Source organism: Cenococcum geophilum (genome assembly GCF_001692895.1).
Source record: "Cenococcum geophilum 1.58 unplaced genomic scaffold K441scaffold_37, whole genome shotgun sequence".
Lineage (NCBI taxonomy): Eukaryota > Fungi > Ascomycota > Dothideomycetes > Gloniales > Gloniaceae > Cenococcum > Cenococcum geophilum.
In genome coordinates, this window is record NW_027137595.1 from 104,502 (window position 1) to 122,713 (window position 18,212).

General features: G+C 43.5%; 3 protein-coding genes across 3 annotated transcripts; 2 read left to right on the forward strand and 1 right to left on the reverse strand.

Annotated features, from left to right (window-relative positions):
- Positions 1–6,268: 6,268 nt before the first annotated feature.
- K441DRAFT_664118 (uncharacterized protein) lies at positions 6,269–8,087 on the forward strand (the record flags this gene model as incomplete). The annotated part of the gene is made up of 5 exons (XM_067649300.1): positions 6,269–6,580; positions 6,633–7,041; positions 7,093–7,320; positions 7,381–7,572; positions 7,629–8,087. 5 exons carry the CDS (start codon positions 6,272–6,274, stop codon positions 7,907–7,909), a joined length of 1,419 nt encoding a protein of 472 aa, XP_067501141.1. The 3' UTR covers positions 7,910–8,087.
- A 2,309-nt stretch (positions 8,088–10,396) lies between these two features.
- On the reverse strand, positions 10,397–12,825 carry K441DRAFT_573759 (catalase-domain-containing protein; the record flags this gene model as incomplete). Its single annotated transcript, XM_067644066.1, has 5 exons — positions 10,397–11,304; positions 11,356–11,530; positions 11,587–11,751; positions 11,815–12,230; positions 12,285–12,825. 5 exons carry the CDS (start codon positions 12,823–12,825, stop codon positions 10,397–10,399), a joined length of 2,205 nt encoding a protein of 734 aa, XP_067501142.1.
- Positions 12,826–14,713: 1,888 nt separating this feature from the next.
- K441DRAFT_197737 (uncharacterized protein) lies at positions 14,714–15,680 on the forward strand. The gene has a single exon (XM_067640464.1). It carries the CDS (start codon positions 14,899–14,901, stop codon positions 15,394–15,396), a length of 498 nt encoding a protein of 165 aa, XP_067501143.1. The 5' UTR covers positions 14,714–14,898; the 3' UTR covers positions 15,397–15,680.
- Positions 15,681–18,212: the final 2,532 nt, after the last annotated feature.

The following is an 18,212-nucleotide window of genomic DNA, read 5'->3' on the forward strand; positions in this document are numbered from 1 at the left end:
CTTAATATTCTAGGGGTTATTTACTTTTACCCCAAACAGTGCTTTATAAGGGGTTATTTTTATACTGCTATAGATAGTTATATTATATACGTGCTGCGCTAGAGCTAACTATAATGTCTAATTATTCTATTAATAATTGATATAGTAGCGGAGGTAGTATTCTAATAACGCATTTAGACGCTCTATTAGCCCATCTATTTACGGGTAAAAGGTAGTACTTATCCTTTGCTGTATTTTTAATAAGAGGCAGAATGAAGACTAAAATGCACTGTTAAATACAGTACCTCTATTAGATATAATTCCCCTTAGTATGCTAAATAAGAGCCACCATTCTAGAAACAGGTCTGCCAGTTCTACTACCGTAATTATTATTATAACAGTAAAGTACCCTAAAAACTTTATATATCTATTAATGATTACTAGGATAGTATTAGTAACCTCTCTAGTTCTTATTTTAGTAGGGGGTAAGCCTATAATAAAATCTATTATTAATTCTAATATAGGTCCCTATAGAATAGGAAGCACTAATAACTCGCCATATAGGTAATGCCTAGATATCTGTACCCTTTAGTATATATTACACCTTAATATATAGTACTTAACCTCTTTAGATATTCTATCCTAAAAGTATTTCCTTTAAATGGCCTTAAGGGTTCTATTAGCACTATAGTAACCCCTAAGAGGGTTATTATAGAAGACTTTTAGAATTTTATCTTGGACTGCTTAGTCCTTTAGGATATATATAGCACCCTTAAAGCGTAATAGACCCTTTTAGTCTTGCTACCATAGCTTCTTAGTAACTCCGGCCAAGTTAGTCTCTACTATATCCTTCTACCTCTCCCTAGAAGTAAAGGCATCCCTCTATTAAGCTTAGAGAAGAAGATCTAAAAAGGTTTTGTGTAGATTACTTACTTCCGTTTTGCCTGCCGCTATTATAGACTTAAGGCGTAGCACAAGACGTTTTAAACCATTAGTGCTAGCAGATTCTTCTACCGTTATATAGTATACCACGCTATAGATAGGTATCTCGCCTATCCCCTCTAGATCCGGAAACTTATAGCTAATGCACTATTAAGTTAAAGGTGCCGCGATACCCCTAGCACATCCTGTAGAATTCTTGCTAATTCTAGGGTACGCTAACTTTATAATATCTGCTTAGTCTATAACCTAGTCTATAACTATATCCTACGGCTCTATAATTATAGCGCTTTATAGCTATATTGCTAGGACCTCTACCCTACTATAAAATTTGGTAGTTCTAGGGAAAGAGTCTTCTTTCTTCTTAAGTAAATTTTATAATATAGGAATTATTTCCCCTATACTGTCCTAGATCCTCCCTATCTTATAATCTAGACGCCTTAATAACCTATTAGTGGGATTTATCTTTCCTAGGCGGTATATAATCTTAAAGTTATACTATAATAGTGCCTCTACCTATCTAGCTTACTAACCGCTTAACACCTTTATAGTTATAAAGTATTTTAGGTTATTATAGTCTATAAGGACTTTAATAGGATAGTTGCTTCCTATACAATTACTTTATTACTGCGACTATTATAAGCAGCTCCTGGTTATACGTTATATAACACTATTCTATAGGGGTTATTTTCCTTAACTAAAACGCTATAGGATGCCATTTTCCGTCTTTTAATTAAGATATAATTTCCCCTAAGGTAAAGCTGGATGCATTTATTTTAAGGTGTATATATAGCTCCTAGTAGAAGTGTATTAGGATAGGCGCCGATATAAACAAATCCTTTAACTAGTCTATAGCCTACTTAGCAGCTTCCCTAAATATAAAGGGTCCTAACTTCTTGCCATTCTTAGATCCTTTTAGTAGATTAGTAATTGGGAGTATTACTTATAAATAGTAAATAATAAACCTTTAGTAGAAGTTCGCCGTGCCTAAGAAAACCTATACTTCTCTAAATGTTATAGGGTATAGCCATTCCCTAATAGCGTCTACCCGGCTTTTCTCTATTAACACTCTATTAATACTAATAATAAAGCCTAGAAAATCAATGCTAGTAACATAAAATAAGCATTTTTTTAGGTTTATATAGAGCTTATATTCCTATAGTCTTTCTAGTACTATTTGCATATAATACGTATACACTTTATAGTTATTAGAGTAGACTATAATGTTATTAAGGTAGACTATATATATTATATCTAATAGGCCTAATAATGCCTTATTAATATAGGCCTAAAATATTACCGGTGCGTTAGTAAGCCTAAATAGTATCACTAGGTACTTAAAGTGGCCGTACTGTGTTTGGAACGCCGTTTTCTACTTATCGCCGGCTTTAATCCGGATTTAATAGTATACATCTTTTAGATCTAATTTTGTAAATATCTTTACGCCTAATAGCCTGTTAATAAGCTCCCCTATTAAGGGTAGTAGGTAGTAATTCTTTATAGTAATCCTATTAAGCGCCTAATAGTTAATATAGAGGTAAAGGGTCTTATCCTTTTTAGGTATAAACATAATTAGTACCTCTACCCAGCTTATGGAAGGCCAAATCTATCCTCTCTAAAGATTGTCTACTATATACTAACGCAATACTACTAGCTTATTTTCTAATAGGTTATATAGTAGTCTAAAAGGAGGTTCCTTATCCCCTATATCTATCTTATGCTCAACTAATATAGGGTTAAGTAAGGTTTGTGCAGCCTCTTTACTAGCAACCTCTTCTAGGTCCATATATTCCTATAGGATCTCTAGTTCCTTAACTGCGTATAGCTAGATATCCAAAAATAAATACCCTATATCTTTATTTTTAGGGTTAAGAGTAGTATATATAGCATATGCCCACCCTTCTTCTTATACATAGCTTAGGAAAGTCTCTTAATCTTTAACTAAAATATATAGTTAAGACTTCCAATGTTAATATAAGGCTAAAGGCCAATTAATATCTGGATTAACTTAGTAAAGCTATAGGTATCCCAAAATAAGGTTATACCCCTTAATTTCTGTGGCGCAGAAGCGTATCTCCTGCGTATCCTATAGACCCTCACGGTCCTGGCTGGCCATGGAATCTAGTGGCCTCTAATACTTTAAATGGTGCGTACCTATAAGCTACTAAGGTCTAAATCTAACTCTTTTACTAGTAATTAAGAAATAAACCCTATACTTACGCCGCTGTCTATAAGGCAGTCTTATATTACCTATTTATTATTAACTTAAATAGAGATAGGAATAACCATATAACAGCTTACTTCCTCCTTCTCTTACTGGCCTAATATAAGGGAGTAAAGATTTACTAGGCTCTCTCTTTTCCCAATTAGGCTAATTCTTACTTCTTTTATTAGTAGAAGCGGCTTATATGGCCCTTCTTGCTGCAGTTATAATAGGTATATATCTCCTAATTCCCCTTATTCGGATTAGGTTTCTACCTATTATTATTTTAGGGTTAACTAGCGTTACTCTAGGGCTGCGAAGCCTACTTGTGTTATCCTTCTATAAAGTGGTTAGGTTAGAATCTGCCCCTATTATTAAAGCTAGGTCTAGTCCTATACTCTTTATTATTAGCATCTCGTTCCTTTTACTTCCCTAGGTTATCTCTTTTAGCGTTCTTAATCTGGGTAGCCTTAGAGATAAGCTTTTCTTAAGAGATAGGAATTTTGCCCTTCTTCTATATGGCCTGCCGAATCTTAGGCCGTAGTTTAGCGAGTAGCTAGTAAAGTTATATAGCGTCATCCTATAGATCTAAGTAGGGTATATTATCTTCTAGTTCTTCTAAGTAGTTTATAAACTGGACCACACTCTAGCCTTTTTACTATTTAGTGTTATAGTATTACTGGTTATAATCTATCCCTTAATTAGTAGGGTCTTAGACCTAATTAACTAACTAGGACTTAAATTTGCTAAATTTAAGGGGTGTAGTAAGTTTCTTCTTAACCTATATCTATAAACTCTTAATAGTGCTATATAGGAAGGTAGAAGTAATTAGTGTCTAATTATACTTATTAGAGTAATATTTTAGTTTTAGCCAAAATATAGTTTTATATTAACGGATAAAACAGTTATAGTTTTAGAGACTATTACCCTTATACTTATTAGGGTCTTTTATACGGAATTTAGTCTTTTCTAACACTACAGTATAGTATAGTATTGCCCCTTTAAGTCTGCTTTGCGTCTAAGGTGTCTATACTTCTCCTATTTATCCTTATAATTATTTTTAATAATCTTAATATACTTATCTTAATTATATCTCTAACTCTTTTATTTTTTATAGGGTATTGCGTAGTAACTGCTCTAATAACTCCCTAGCAGTAATTATTCCTAAGGGTCCCGCAAAGTTAGATAGACTAGCTGTGGCTTCTTAGTCTACCCCTTTATAAGTAGAGGGAATACGCTCCTCTAGAGAGACTCTCTAAGCCTCTTATAGTAAGGGCGTTACTTTAGGGGGTAAAGGAGTATAGCCCATTATTATCAATTAATAGCCGTACGTTTCTTCCGTAACGGATTATAAGCAATTAGAATTATAAGAGGCCAGCCTCTCTAGAATATATAATTATCTAATTAATAGTGTTACTAATAAGTAGAAGGTAAGTTAAAGGTAAGTTAAAGGTAAGTTAAAGGTAGAATAGGTTTTATATATTAAAGGACAAATGCTTCTAACCACTTCTATTTAGAGACTAATCGCTAGCTCTTCTCTAAAGGAGAACCAGCTCCCTATATAATCCTTCTAAAACACTAGTAAAACCCTTCGCCCCTTATCTGTCTAACGGTGTTATCTCTAAGACGTAGATGGGACATAGATGGGACATAGATGGGACATTGATGAAACCTCCTACTGTCTCATCCGACATGTACCTTCTGGGGGATTCCGTTACAGACCGCAAGCAGGTGAGGTTGGCCAAGCTCGCGTCTTCTTAGGGCCCCAAGTAGTCCGAAGGAACATTTTTAACCAGCTACAAGGCTAGGTACAAACTTAGGAGTATATGAGATTAGTAAAAGGCTTTAACTGTCAGGTAATATTTTAGCCATCCTATCTACTCTATTGATTCTCAGAATCCTTTTATTTTAACGGGAAGTCCGATTTCGCCGGCCCCAGGAACCTAGGGTAGCTGGGATCCTCCCCACATAAGCTTTAGAGAATTTGAACTATAAGTACGCCGTTTGCGACTTCTAGTACGGGAAAAGTTGTGGTGCAGGAACGTTAGGTTGGCCGCAATCTCAGCTCCGCGGTTCCTGTATGGGAAAAGTTCTGGTACGGGAAGAGCTGTGGCGCAAGAACGTTAGATTGGCCGTAATCTTAGCCACGCGGTTCCTGCACGGGAAAAGTTCTGGTACGGGAAAAATTGTGGTGTAGGAAGGTTAGGTGCGGGAGAGGCCCTAGGCGCTTCGAGTGCCAAGCAAAAATCCCGTACCAGAAAATTTCCTGTACAAGAATTTTTCCAGTGCGGGAGAGGCTGGGCGCTTCGAATACCTTCAATAGTATATCAATAGTAATATCCACACTGCGGGGGTTGCGGAAAGCTCTGACCCTGATTGACATGCTGTAATAATTACTAGGAATCCGAGTTTCCAAGAGGTTGAGTTACAGAAACTTAGATAATACGACCTAGGTAACCCTTTTACCGGAGCATTATTACACGGGAACAGTGACTTCTTGAGTCATCTCTGTACTTGAGTACTCTTACTTAGGAAATACGGCTTCTCGGATAATGTGACCTAGGGAACTGTTTTACCTGAGTAAAGACTTAACGTAGTCTGCGGGCAAGTGGACCATGCGGGCAAGTGGACCACTTCAAAAACTCACCAAAAAATTAGGAAATTCACACCTTAATATCCTAACAACCACTTAATAATAAATTCTAATAATTTAGATCTAAGCTTTTATATATACTCTATAGCTTTTATTAAAGTTATATAGTAAATAGTTTAGTAGTTTTTAAGATAAAGTGGTTTTGCCTTATTTTGGCCCCTAAATTTTAATATCTTTAAAACTACTAAACTATTTATTATATAACTTTAATAGAAGCTGCAGAGTATATATAAAAGTCTAAATCTAAATTATTAGAATTTATTATTAAGTGGCTGTTAAGATATTAAGGTGTGAATTTCCTAATTTTTTGGTGAGTTTTTGAAGTGGTCCACTTGCCCACATGGTCCACTTGCCCGCAGACTAAGTATCAGGAAACGGCGCTATCCCATTCGGGTTTAGTGTTACACTTGCTTGGCAGAAACCCCTCAACGCGTCCTCTAGAGAACTTTTCCTCACTCGCGTCCTCACTCATCATTGCAACGATGGCGTGCAAGTTCATGGTTAATTCAGCCTTTGAGGCTCGTCTTCTTCTTCAACCATCTCACCAGCGCACTGTTCTAATTGCGACCGTCAACAAGCTTGGATGCCCCATCCCTGGCCGACCCATGTTGCCGCTCATTCTCAGCTCCAGATCATACTCAGAGTCTACTCCCACTCCTCCCTTTCCAAAAACCTCCGGATCTACTGAGGGCTCGGAATCTTCTGGACCTGAGGATAAGAACTCGTTCTTCCGTAAGGGCTGGGGCAAGGTCTGGGACAAGGTCTGGGCTGGGACCAAGACCGGAGGCTTGGCTATAACTGGTCTTGTACTTGCAGACTCCCTTATATGTGCCATTTTATACATGCTAATTACTAAAGGGGCTCACTACATATGCCACCCAGTCAATCTGGCAAGATTGGTACCAACAATTTCGGAGACGCGTACGCGAATCTGCACGCGAATCTGCAATCTACGATAAGCTCAAAAAGGGACCGGTATTTGAAGAGAAAATGCGCTATATTATACCACGCAACCCCCTTATCGAGGAAATAAAGGAGATCATCACGCCAACGGAAGAAAGTCGTCTTTACCCCCTAATTGTCGGAGAGCATGGAACTGGAAAGACAAGTCTAATCAAGCTCGCTGTGAATAGCATGAATGAGAACAAGCCTAAGGGTGTAGTATATGTCGATATACCTATTGAGTGCGACTTAGAAGTCGATGTTACCAAGGCGATGCAAGAGGCTTTAGGTTGGAGCCCAGATCCGCTTATCGATCCTAGCGAACGTAACTATAGCAGTTCCCTTCTAGTATTACTTGAGGCTAATAGATTCGCAGCGGTGTCCTTAGGAGGGGTTTTGCAAGTTTTATCCCATCTCGCCATCAAGTACAAGCAGGAGTATAACAGAGTGCCGGTTTTAATAATCGACAATGCGAACAGACTCGCCGTGAAGCAGCAGAGGCTTCTTGACCTGTTTCAAGACTATGCGAAGCTTGCTGTTGACAAAGAGATGGTCACTGTTGTATTTGTGTCAAGTGAAGGCTATATACCACGTCGTATGATGGGTAAGTTAATTATGTTTATAGTTATCTTATTAATTATTATATGCTAATTAAGTGCTATAGTGAGAAGCTCGTGGTCAAGACACGGGCAAATCATCGAAATTGGCGATGTGAGCAAAGAGGAGGCTCTTCAGTACCTTAAACTCCGAACAATCAATGAGGAACAGGCAGTGCAAATTTATGAGCTTACTAGTGGTCGCATAATACACCTTAAGTTTATTGCAGATCATATTAAGATAATAGGCACACTTGAAGGTACGTATATAGTATGCTATGTAGGAAACAGGGCTAGTTTCTCACCACCGTTACAGCTGTTCGCCAGATGATGTTCTCCGACGCCAAAAGTCAACTCGAGTCTGCTGAAATTCTTCCTGGACATTGTTACCATAAGGAAGGAGCGGTGATTATACGTGAACTTTTAAAGAAGGAATCCATCTCAGATGACACTTATTATGGCCTCATAGGCGTCGGTGCGGGGGCTAAGTTATTGAAAACAAACGTGTTCGCAATGCACGTTAACTCTAGAGGGATTACCTTTCAGTCGACAGTGATGAAGCGGTTTTGCGAGGAAAATTCGGCTCTCTGGTCATAGGTCCCTGTTCTATTGGTGGCGTCGGCGAGGAGTATCGTGGGGAATTGAACTCGAGAAAACGGCACTAGGCCCTCTAAAACTGGAGGCGAATTTGCCGTCTAATTGTTTAAAGTAGTAATCTATACAAACTCCTTTATAGTGTACCCTTCTCAGCCACCAATTGCTCTTCTGCCTGCACAGCTGAAAGTCTCCTCACGGCCTCCATTACGACCTCCTCGCCATCAAACAGCAGCAATCTCTTCCAAAGTCCTTCCCTTAGTCTCCAGGAAGAGGAAGTAAATAATAAGGTATAATAGGCGAAGCGCTAACCCTAAGTTAATAGGATAGGAGGGGGCCCGTTTTTAGGTGCAAGCACTGCTTAAAACAGCGGGCCAACCCACCCAAAAACGGTGGCCAATGTCCCTGGATGTAGAGTTACTGTGGTAATAAAGTTAAGACGTTGCGTAAGGAAAGAAAGTAAGAAATAGGAGGGAGGGATATATATCGTTAACTTAGTCGCTAGGTTAATAGGTGCCGTGCCGTATATAGGGCAGATTAAGGTTAGGTAGGATCGTCCTAATAGTCTATCGAATTTGGGTGACGATATAGAGTTCTGCCGGATATAATCGTTAATGGACCGATTGGGATTTTCTATACCAAACCGCGCAATCAGGTTCTGAAAACTGAGGCATCAACTCTGGGAATTAGCCACCAGCGACCTCCCATACGCTTTCCCCTCGTTCCACGTTTCATTTATTGCTTTCAACACTCCCAGAACGCTTCTACACTGCCTCCACATCCTCAATTCTCCCCTCCAGATGCAGCACCCTATGCAAGAGAATTTATGGTATGAGCTACTATAACAGCCCCTCCGCCTCACCCAAGACGAGGAAGGCCGCATCTGCTCGATAGTCTACCAGCCGCCTAATCGCCTGAGGAGGGGCTCATTGGTCTGCGGGTAGGTGGAGGTGATGTAATGGAAGGAAGCGCCTCCTGGAGCTACATATATGGGGCGAAGGGTTCCTTCTAGCACGACGGTAAGAGCCGAGTCGATGGATTGGGAAGGAGATGGAGATTTGAGGGTCACAGCTGCGAATTTGATGATCGTGTTGGATAATGGGATGACCTCTTTGATGACTGCCTCCCTCGAAGGTCAGGAGGGGAGTGGGATGAAGAGACAGGTCAGAGGTTGGGTGAGATGGAGGAATTTGCTTCCATCGATGCATAAGCGATGTAATCAACGCAGTGATCTTTGTTGGAGCGGGATCTATTTGGAGCTCCAGGTGGATTGAGGCTTGATGTGGATTTGGAGTCGGGCTTCTGATTGGTGGATTAGAGTGGATCTGAGGTTGATTTGGCTCTTGGAGCTCCAGATCTATACCCAATTCGGAGTAAGGTTGACTCGTTGTCTAGTAAGTAGTATATTAGCCATAGAATCTACTACGGTATTAGGCATAAGTTTCGTTAGTATGCACGGACCTTGGTAAAAGAATTCCTTTTTTCTTATTAGTTACTTTAAAAGATTATCGCGCATTGTTAGTTGGGTGGCCTGTCTTATCCTTATTAATAATCCGTATTAGGTGGGGCGTAGTAGGACGCCCGCTTACTCTCCTGCTGCTACCGTCGCTTTTGCTATTACTTATCCACATCTACACTTACTATTGTGGTCCTGTATTTGGCTCCCTCTAAAATAGAACAATATCTATCGGTTCGGCTGGTAGCAGCAGCGGAGGACACTCCGGTGGAGCTAAGTAAGCCAATTAAGCTAGATCCGGATAATAAGAATAATAGCGACGACGCCTACGCTGCCTTTAAGGATATTGATGATATTAAGGCAATTGGGGTAGAATATGAGGGAGATTTTGTATTAGACTGAGCGATTTAGGCTCTATTTAATAGGCTTAATCGAATCTTCCTTTCTTACCTAAATATCCACCCGATGCCAAGACTTACTATTTATAGTATATATTTGATCTGGAGCTGCATTGGAGTCCTGGAGCTCCACCAGCTTTTTGGCGTATGGAGTGGATTTGGGGGTCAAATCCACTCCACTCCAATCCAACAAGAGCACTGAATCAACGCTCAGCTTCTGGCGTTTAGAATTGCAACCCACTAGCTCGACCACTGAAACGGAAATATCGGGTGATAGTGCAGTACGACATGTACAGAAATGTGCTTAAAAAGTGTGTTATGCTTTCTGGAAGAAAAGGATTGTATTGTTATGGTCCAAAAAGGTGTTTGTCGTTCTGCTCATGCGCTATAAAAATGAGACTATTATTACATGTATGAAGCAATTCCTTCAGGGGAAAAATCAACGGAAACCGCAAGCTATTGCTAATGTGTTGCTGTCCAATCTTTACGGACAATTAAAGCTAGCTCAAACATGGTCCACTCCAGTCTCGTAAAGCAAAGAAGCGGGACATGGGGGCTGACGTAAGACTTATGCCCACCCACAATTGCATTTGAGAAACACAACACCTCTTTCCTGAAGGGCTCTATGGACTACTCCTAATGGTCTAGCTCGAATCGGTCCAGGAACTTGAAGGTTCTTAGTGCGTCGGCGAACACGCTAGTAATGTTACCCCCAGCTGGCACAGTAAACACGCCCGGAGTGCCTGTTGGAATCCCTGCAGCAGTGAAAGCTTGGCTGCCGCTGCCGATGGCTCCGACTGGCTTACCCCATCTATATCCACTCACTAAGATCTGCAGGGGATGGCCGGCGGGATATAGCGTCGAGGTGGAACTATTAGCATTTGCAGTGAATAGGCCTGCAGTGCCATCTGACACGATGATGCCATCAAAGTTTGACGCGTCCGTTGCCGAATACGTCTGGTTCACGCCTGATACGAGGGATTCTGCAACCACTACCAGGTCGACGCCCACGGAAGCGAAGCCGGCCTGTAGCGTGCTGAGGGACGAGTTGTAAGACGGGTTGGTGGTTCCAGCCGCAGTGACCGACGTCAGAAAACCGACCTTCAGGCCATCCAATCTTAGGAGCTTGTTTTTGAAGACGGATACGCCAGTGGTCACATTATTGTTATAGAAGGTTGGATCCGAAGGTGGCGCGGTCATGCCAAGCGCTTCAGCGACGCGGACAGCAATGTCATGGCTGATGCGGTTGAGTTGGATAAGGACATTGTTCTTCACAATCTTGCTCTGGATATTCGAAGTTTCGAATCGGATGGCATTGACTACGAACTGCTGTTCAGCGGGAAGGAGAGAGTTGAAGAAAAGGCGAGGCTGTGACCAAACATCCGAGAATGTAGAGGAGACTGCGCGAATCAATTTGCCGGAAGCGGAACGATTGGGGGCAGTGAAGAAACCTCGGCCGGTGGTCTGATTCGCCTGGGCTGGGAAGCCTGAATTGAGCGTATTCGGGGTGTACGCAGCAGTGTTCAACGGGATGAACATTTGCCCTATACACGAGTTATTTTCGGCAAGGCTTGTGCTTAGAAGGATCTACCTACCCGCGCCGTCCCGGTTGTTGTTGTGCCATGGAACCCGCGGCTGGTTGATGGGCAGCTGCTCAAAATTAGGCCCGCCATTGCGATTGAGTTGCGTGTCGAGATATGAGAAAAGCCGACCTTGCAGCAAAGGATCCTCTGTGAAGTCTATTCCCCTCACGACGTGACCGGGTTGAAACTTAAAATGTCTAAGTCAGTGGCACATTCTGACCAATTAGCACGAAGAAATTTTACCATGATCTGTTCGGTCTCGGCAAAATAGTTTTTCGGATTCCGGTTCAAGGTGAGCTTCCCGAGTGGCGTAAAAGGCACTAGTTCTTCAGGCACAATTTTAGTTGGATCCAAGAGGTCGAAGCCAAATCGGAGTTGATCTTCCTCATCCATAATCTGGACGCCAAACTATTTCACTTGTGAGCAGACATGCACTTCCAATTACCGGGCTTAGAGAGCAATAAAACGTACCTCCCACTCAGGATACAATCCCTTGTCGATCGAGTCGAACAAATCCTGCCTGTGAAAATCGGCATTCTTTCCGGCGGTGGCCTGGGCTTCTTCCCAAACCAGGCCCGCCTTTCCTTGCAGGGTCCTGAATTTAAACTTTACCAGCTTTGAAGTGCCATCGTCTGTAACGAAACGAAAGGTGTGAACTCCGAAACCATCCATGTGACGATAGGATCGTACAATGCCGTTTGGAGACATTGCCCACAACAAAGTATGGAGAGTACTCGGTTGCTGGCTAAAGAAATCCCATGCTGTGTCATGGGCAGTCGCAGCTTGAGGGATTTCCCTGTCAGGCATTGGTTTAACTGAATGGATTAAATCCGGAAACAAAATGGCATCTTGTATAAAGAATACAGGGATATTGTTGCCAACAATGTCTTGAATCAGTCAGTAGATTGCGGGGTGCACTAAAACCGAGCAGGGTACCTCACCGTAATTTCCTTCATCCGTGTAAAATCTAGTCGCAAATCCATGTACATCCCTGGCAGTGTCTGCAGAACCTCGACTGCCTGCAACGGTGGAAAACCGAATGAAAACAGGAGTTTCTTTGCCTTCAGAACCAAGGAACGAGGCAGCGGTAATGTTAGACCAGTCTCCATAGGACACAAAAACTCCATGCGCACCAGCTCCTCTTGCATGGACAGCTCTTTCTGGAACGCGTTCGTGATCGAAATGCTGTATCTTTTGGCGAAATATGAAATCTTCTAATAATGTAGGTCCGCGATCACCAACGCTAAGACTATTCTGGTCTGAGATTGGTCCTCCTACGTCTGTTGTTAAAAAGGCGTTGGTGTCGTCAATTTCGAACTTTTTCAGAAAATCGTCAGTTGGGCTATATCCATCCCGTCGCACGTGAGGATAGTTTTCTCGGAGACCGTGTGCGCCAATTTCACCAGTCATGTAAGGGCACGATGCCGAAAAGGCAGAGCCAAACAGTGTGGCGAGAAACCCAATTCCTCGTAAAGTCGGCATGTCGATGAGTTCAAAGGGAGCTCGCAATAACGAAGGTTGGGGTTGGGCCTTTCAGTGAGCGAAGGCTCCCTTTAAATTAGTTTCTGGGTGGAGCAGCATTGGGCAATTGCCCAGTCTAATCACTCCTAGTTCTATGGAATCCAATTCACCCAATCCATTCGGATGAGACATACACGTCAGATAGCCAGATCACCTGGGCCCTCAGTCATAGTAACGCAAAAGCGTTGGGAACGACACGGGGTTAGAAATCGAATGGGGTTTATTGGTATGCATGCCAGCCAAGCACGCCTTCAGGCGGGCATCCGCTCTACATGGGTCCCTGTTCAGCATGGCATTATCGATTCCATTGTGGTGGGTTGAGGCTGTGAGATGAGGGACATCGGAAAGTTGCTGCATATCGTCATCCCCCTGCTACCGTCGGTGGCTCTACTTGGGTCATCGTACGACCACGGCGAGATACAGCATCTAGATAATGTGAACATGTGAACGAAATGGTTACAATTAAAAAAGCCCAAAGATACCCGTTGGCGACTGCGGAAGTACAAATGGGAACTGCTCGAAAGCATTACAGGCTAGAAACACTCCACAACCCGGTAATATTATGTGATGAAACGTACCTAGGTAACTTATGCGGCAATCCGGCTTGGCGGCAAAATGGTAAACTGAATCAGTGATGCCACTTAGGCTAGTGAAGAGTGATTGTGGTATTCAGTGGTCCAGATTCTCGCTGTGACAAATGAAGCTCTGTGGAGTTGCCAAGAAGCGCGGCGCTTGGCGCCATGTTTATATTACCAGGGAGGACCCAAGCGTTCTTCGGATATATGAAAGGGTCATAACCCACGACTATCAACTTCTAGATCTGAACTAGGTGCGAAGGGTATTTGAGTGGTGGTTAGATCTTCGAGATGACAAGATGCCTTAGGCATCAAACTCGGATTCCTTATACGACGGGTAGGGCTACTGTTGGCGATCAAGGATCATTACCGCAGTCACGTGATAATTATGTAATGGAGGACACACCTGTATCCTCCATACAATATACAATCAACTGATATAACACGAAGCTTCCATACCGCTCATATTCCAACAGCTGCTATATAGGAGAGTGACAGCAATGAGAGCGGGGAAAAAACTGGACCAATCATAATCGTCCTGATTGAAGTCTCTTGCTGTCCTGAAAGGAGTCGCCAGGCACGCTCAAGGAGGACGCGGGGAAATGACCCCGGAACAAGTTTTTTCGGCTTCGGTTTTGGATTTTCTCCCCTCCTCGACCGCATCTCTGACCCTCGGTATACAAACACTTACACATGCCCACGCAAACTGCCTTCACAAACAGAAGTCTCTCCCCGATGATAAACTTGCAATTCATCGTACAGAGTGGAGACTTTCAAGATCTCTACAGCACGGAACCAGCGGTTTGAAAATTTCACAAAATCTTCGAACATGCTCTTATCACCGTGGTTCAACACCAGGATTGCAGGATGGTGATGAAGGAATATGATTCTGATAAGAGAGATGCCTAGAAATTTATATAATAAGTCGAAAGAATGCCGTGAATCACGAAGCCAAATCACAGCGACGCGGGCAGCAACCATGTCGTTGGAGTTAAGTTCGAATTTTACAGCAAATCCTGCTGCAACATCAAAGCACTTTCTATAATTGTAGATCCATTGTTCTTGAGAAACTAACAGACTGGCAGGCATTCACTTGAGCCTATAGGATCGCATAATGCCAGCATTACTTACTACCTAAACAGGCAGCGGCACCCTTAGGTACGCTTATACTAACGTCTATCATGGTGTTTCCTGCCCGTCAACACAAAATACAACATTCCGGCGCACGAGCAATCGATATTTGATACGCTTCAACATCCAGGATTGCTCCTCAATCTCTCAAGTCCAAATATATCTCTCCCAGACAGTATCAAGACGGATTATCCTTCACTAGCAGCTATAGCATCTTATCGGAGGCCATTTCTTCCATTTGCCATTTGCCTTCACCAACCCCGTCACAATCTTTGCGCAACCGAACTCGGCAAAGTTACTATCTCAGTCTTATACCCCCTACGAACCCATGGATGACAGCGACTCGTTGCTCGTACACCCTGCTCAGTCATTCCACCATCCATATGCTAGACCCCGAGATTTCCTGACACTTCCGGCTGAGCTTCGAATGATGGTGTATCGCGTCCTACTTATTCTACCTGAGATCAACTCTGCTCTAAAGCGGTCCAACATCAAACCAAAACTTAGCCTCGGCATCTTGCGAACATGCCGCCAAATTTACTATGAGGCATCTATGGAGCTTTGCCGCCATAAAAACTTTGGAACGCTACGTGGCTACCATCATGAGAGCCTCTCGGCTGTTATCAGGCACTTTGAATTTAATGGCTTCAGTTGTTCTGCCGTTGGCCGCATTGAGAAATTTAGATTTCTGGCGGACTTGCGCCTGAATATCTATGGTTTGATAGACTTGGATAGGTCTGGATTCGGTCGGCTTATCAGGAAGACTCCCAACGGCACGAATGTCGAGTCTAAAGACACTTCAGATTTCATTGATTTCGCCTCATAAAAGTGCGAGAGCCTTCAACAGAGAATCAAGCTCTCATTCCCGGCGCAATTCCTTGACCCTCAAGGGCTGGATTCTCAAATTGGTCGAAGCAGTTCCAGGAGATTTTCTATTGAGTATATTGAACCGCAGCTCGCAGGTTCGCTCATGCTTCCCATCAAAGCCAAAATTTTCAACGCAATCCCGGAAGGATTTGAAGCCTATTCGGGGCTCAAGGTGGGACTGGTAGTAGTATTTATGGTGTACTACTATAAGAGTGAGACCATGTAAGCTCCGCCGATGTAAGCTCCGCCGATTGTGGATATTGTATCAAAACCCTTATTCCGATCATTGATCTTGTTTCTATCCAGTGTTTTTGGAGAGCTTCGAAGGAACATCGCATTCCGGTACTCCGGCAATGCGAAGTTTAGGCACATTTCATTCAAGTCATTAATTCATAAAGCTTATGTGCTACCAAAAGAATAGATCGTGCATTTTTTGGTCTAAAGCTCTCCTCATTCGGCGGGCATTTGCCTCATCCTCTCGTCTCCCCCTATCCATCCTAATTAAATTTTCACTGCCCAACTCCAATCTCAACGATGCGCATGCCTTGCCCAATCACTCGGCTGCCACTGTCTCCCCGGGGGTCTCGGCGTCCCGGGCGGCGCCAACCACAGCACACACGTCACAGCTTGTCCCGGTTGCCCGCCGGCAAACGAGACGTTGAAGCCACTAGAGCCACCTGTAGGCTGGTCTTGATGCCAAACAAGCCAGTTGGCTCGAGGTCTAACCCAGCCCACATAAATTAGCCAATCGCCTTTCAAGCCCAGGAGTCAGAGAAGTGGGAGAAAGCGGGGAGGAGAGAGAAGAGAAAGGAAGCACCCTACCGTCCTGTAGTGCTGAAATCGTAAGGCGGGTTCCGCGATGGCTGCCCGTTGGCTAGAACGCCTTGGATACGTGGCGCAGCGATGGGTCGGTCGGTGGCGAGTATGTAGGTGCCCACGCCACGGCTGCGGACGGGGATTTGGATGCGCCCATAGTTATTACAGCGGAGGGAGACCCGGTTAGCTACATATCCCGGCGGATCGTCGCCGTTCATGGTGGTTTAAACCTGAAGCTTGGGTCCGTTGCGGACACTTAAATGTACTGAATATGGGCCTGAAAGAACGTCCTAGCTTAAAGGTAAGCCAGAGAATTTCTATATCTTGGAAGAAGAAATACTGGCGTTTTGAGGTACACATTTGGACGTCTTATCTGCGGGGTAGAGAAGCATGGGAGCTCTATCTTCATGGGTCGCAAAGCTGAAGCTGGTCTAAAATACAGAGGAACGCTTCGAAGGTGATGAACTGAATGGTGATTAAAGTTCCAACTACGACGAATATAAGCCTCTAATATAGGCCTATATGTGTAGCAATCAATAACCAAACCACGAAGAAAGTGAGTCTGCTTATGTAAGTAGGAAACGTAGATCCTTCCTCAAAACGCATAGCTCGTTAATGTCAATGGACATGCTAAATTAAGCTGGAACTCTAAAAAAAATAAGCTCTAAGCCACTAATTTTGCACCGGCAGAATGAAACTTAGCAGAAGATTCGGAGAGTAAAGCTACTGCCAAGCGTTACTGTCCGGATCCTGACCGCAAATCGGCTGTAGGGATAGATTTAGCAGATTAAGATTGAGGGAGTCTACCACTTCCCATTGCACACATTACAAAGATCTAGTTGGATTTAACTCTTCTCACCGAGACTTTAATTATAACGACGAGATGAACGAAAAAGAGCATGTTGCATGTAGAACCAAAAAAAAAGCTACAGAAATAAATGCCTCTGATTAGCCGACTGGTCTTCCAAATTTTGGTCTACCCCCAGAGGCACCTCTGCGCCCCTACGCCTCTACGCCTCTACGCCTCTCCTCCCTACGCCTCTCCCTACGCCTCTCCCTACGCCTCTCCCTACGCCTCTCCCTACGCCTCTACGTCTCCGCGCCTCTACGCCTTCATATCTCCGCGTCTTTACGTCTTTATGCCTGCGTCTGTCTCTACGCCTCTCTACCTAACCCCATAGGACGTGCAAAGAAACGCGTAAGGGGACGCAAGGAGACACGGGTAGAGACACGGCTTATGCTGTTCGCCCTCTTCTCGGGCGCCTTCGCCCTCTTCCTCAGACGAGATTATCGTGCCAGTCTCGGACCGGCTGTCCTTCAAATTGTACTCCCGTCATTACCGCGGCCATGTTTGAATCTCACATCTTCTCATCCTCAACCCAGAGCATCGCCTTCTCATATGCATTTCTTGCTATCCCATCAGATTCTTTCACACCCAATATTCCCGTCAATATCACGCAAAAGTGTTCCGTCGCATCACGGCCAAATCTCATAAACCTCGGCGTGCTCAGGACATCACGATAAACTTCCTCAATAGTTTTGTTGTAGTCTACAGGCACGCTTTCTTTTCTCCACTGGAAAGTGTGAAATGCTAGATCTAGCAAAGCGAAGACTTTGTCACGGACATGATTACATTTTTGGCCGACCACTGTAGGATCAGGCCGCCAAGGCTGTAGGCAGCCATGCGTCGCTCGTCCGACATGATCTCGATGTGATTTTGTTTTGCCCATACCACCCTAGAGCCCTGAGAGATTGAAAGAGCATTCTAAAAGGCTTGGTGATCATCTGAAATGGTCGCAAGGGTATCACATGTTAGGACAGACTCGTGGAGACCCTGCCACCAAAACGACTCGTCGCGCCAGTAAAGCAGGATCTTAGCAGCTAGAAGGAATTCCTGAACGATCTACATGCCCTCACAGTAGCTCTTTGATAGTAAGTGATAGAGCAGGTAGGGGCCCT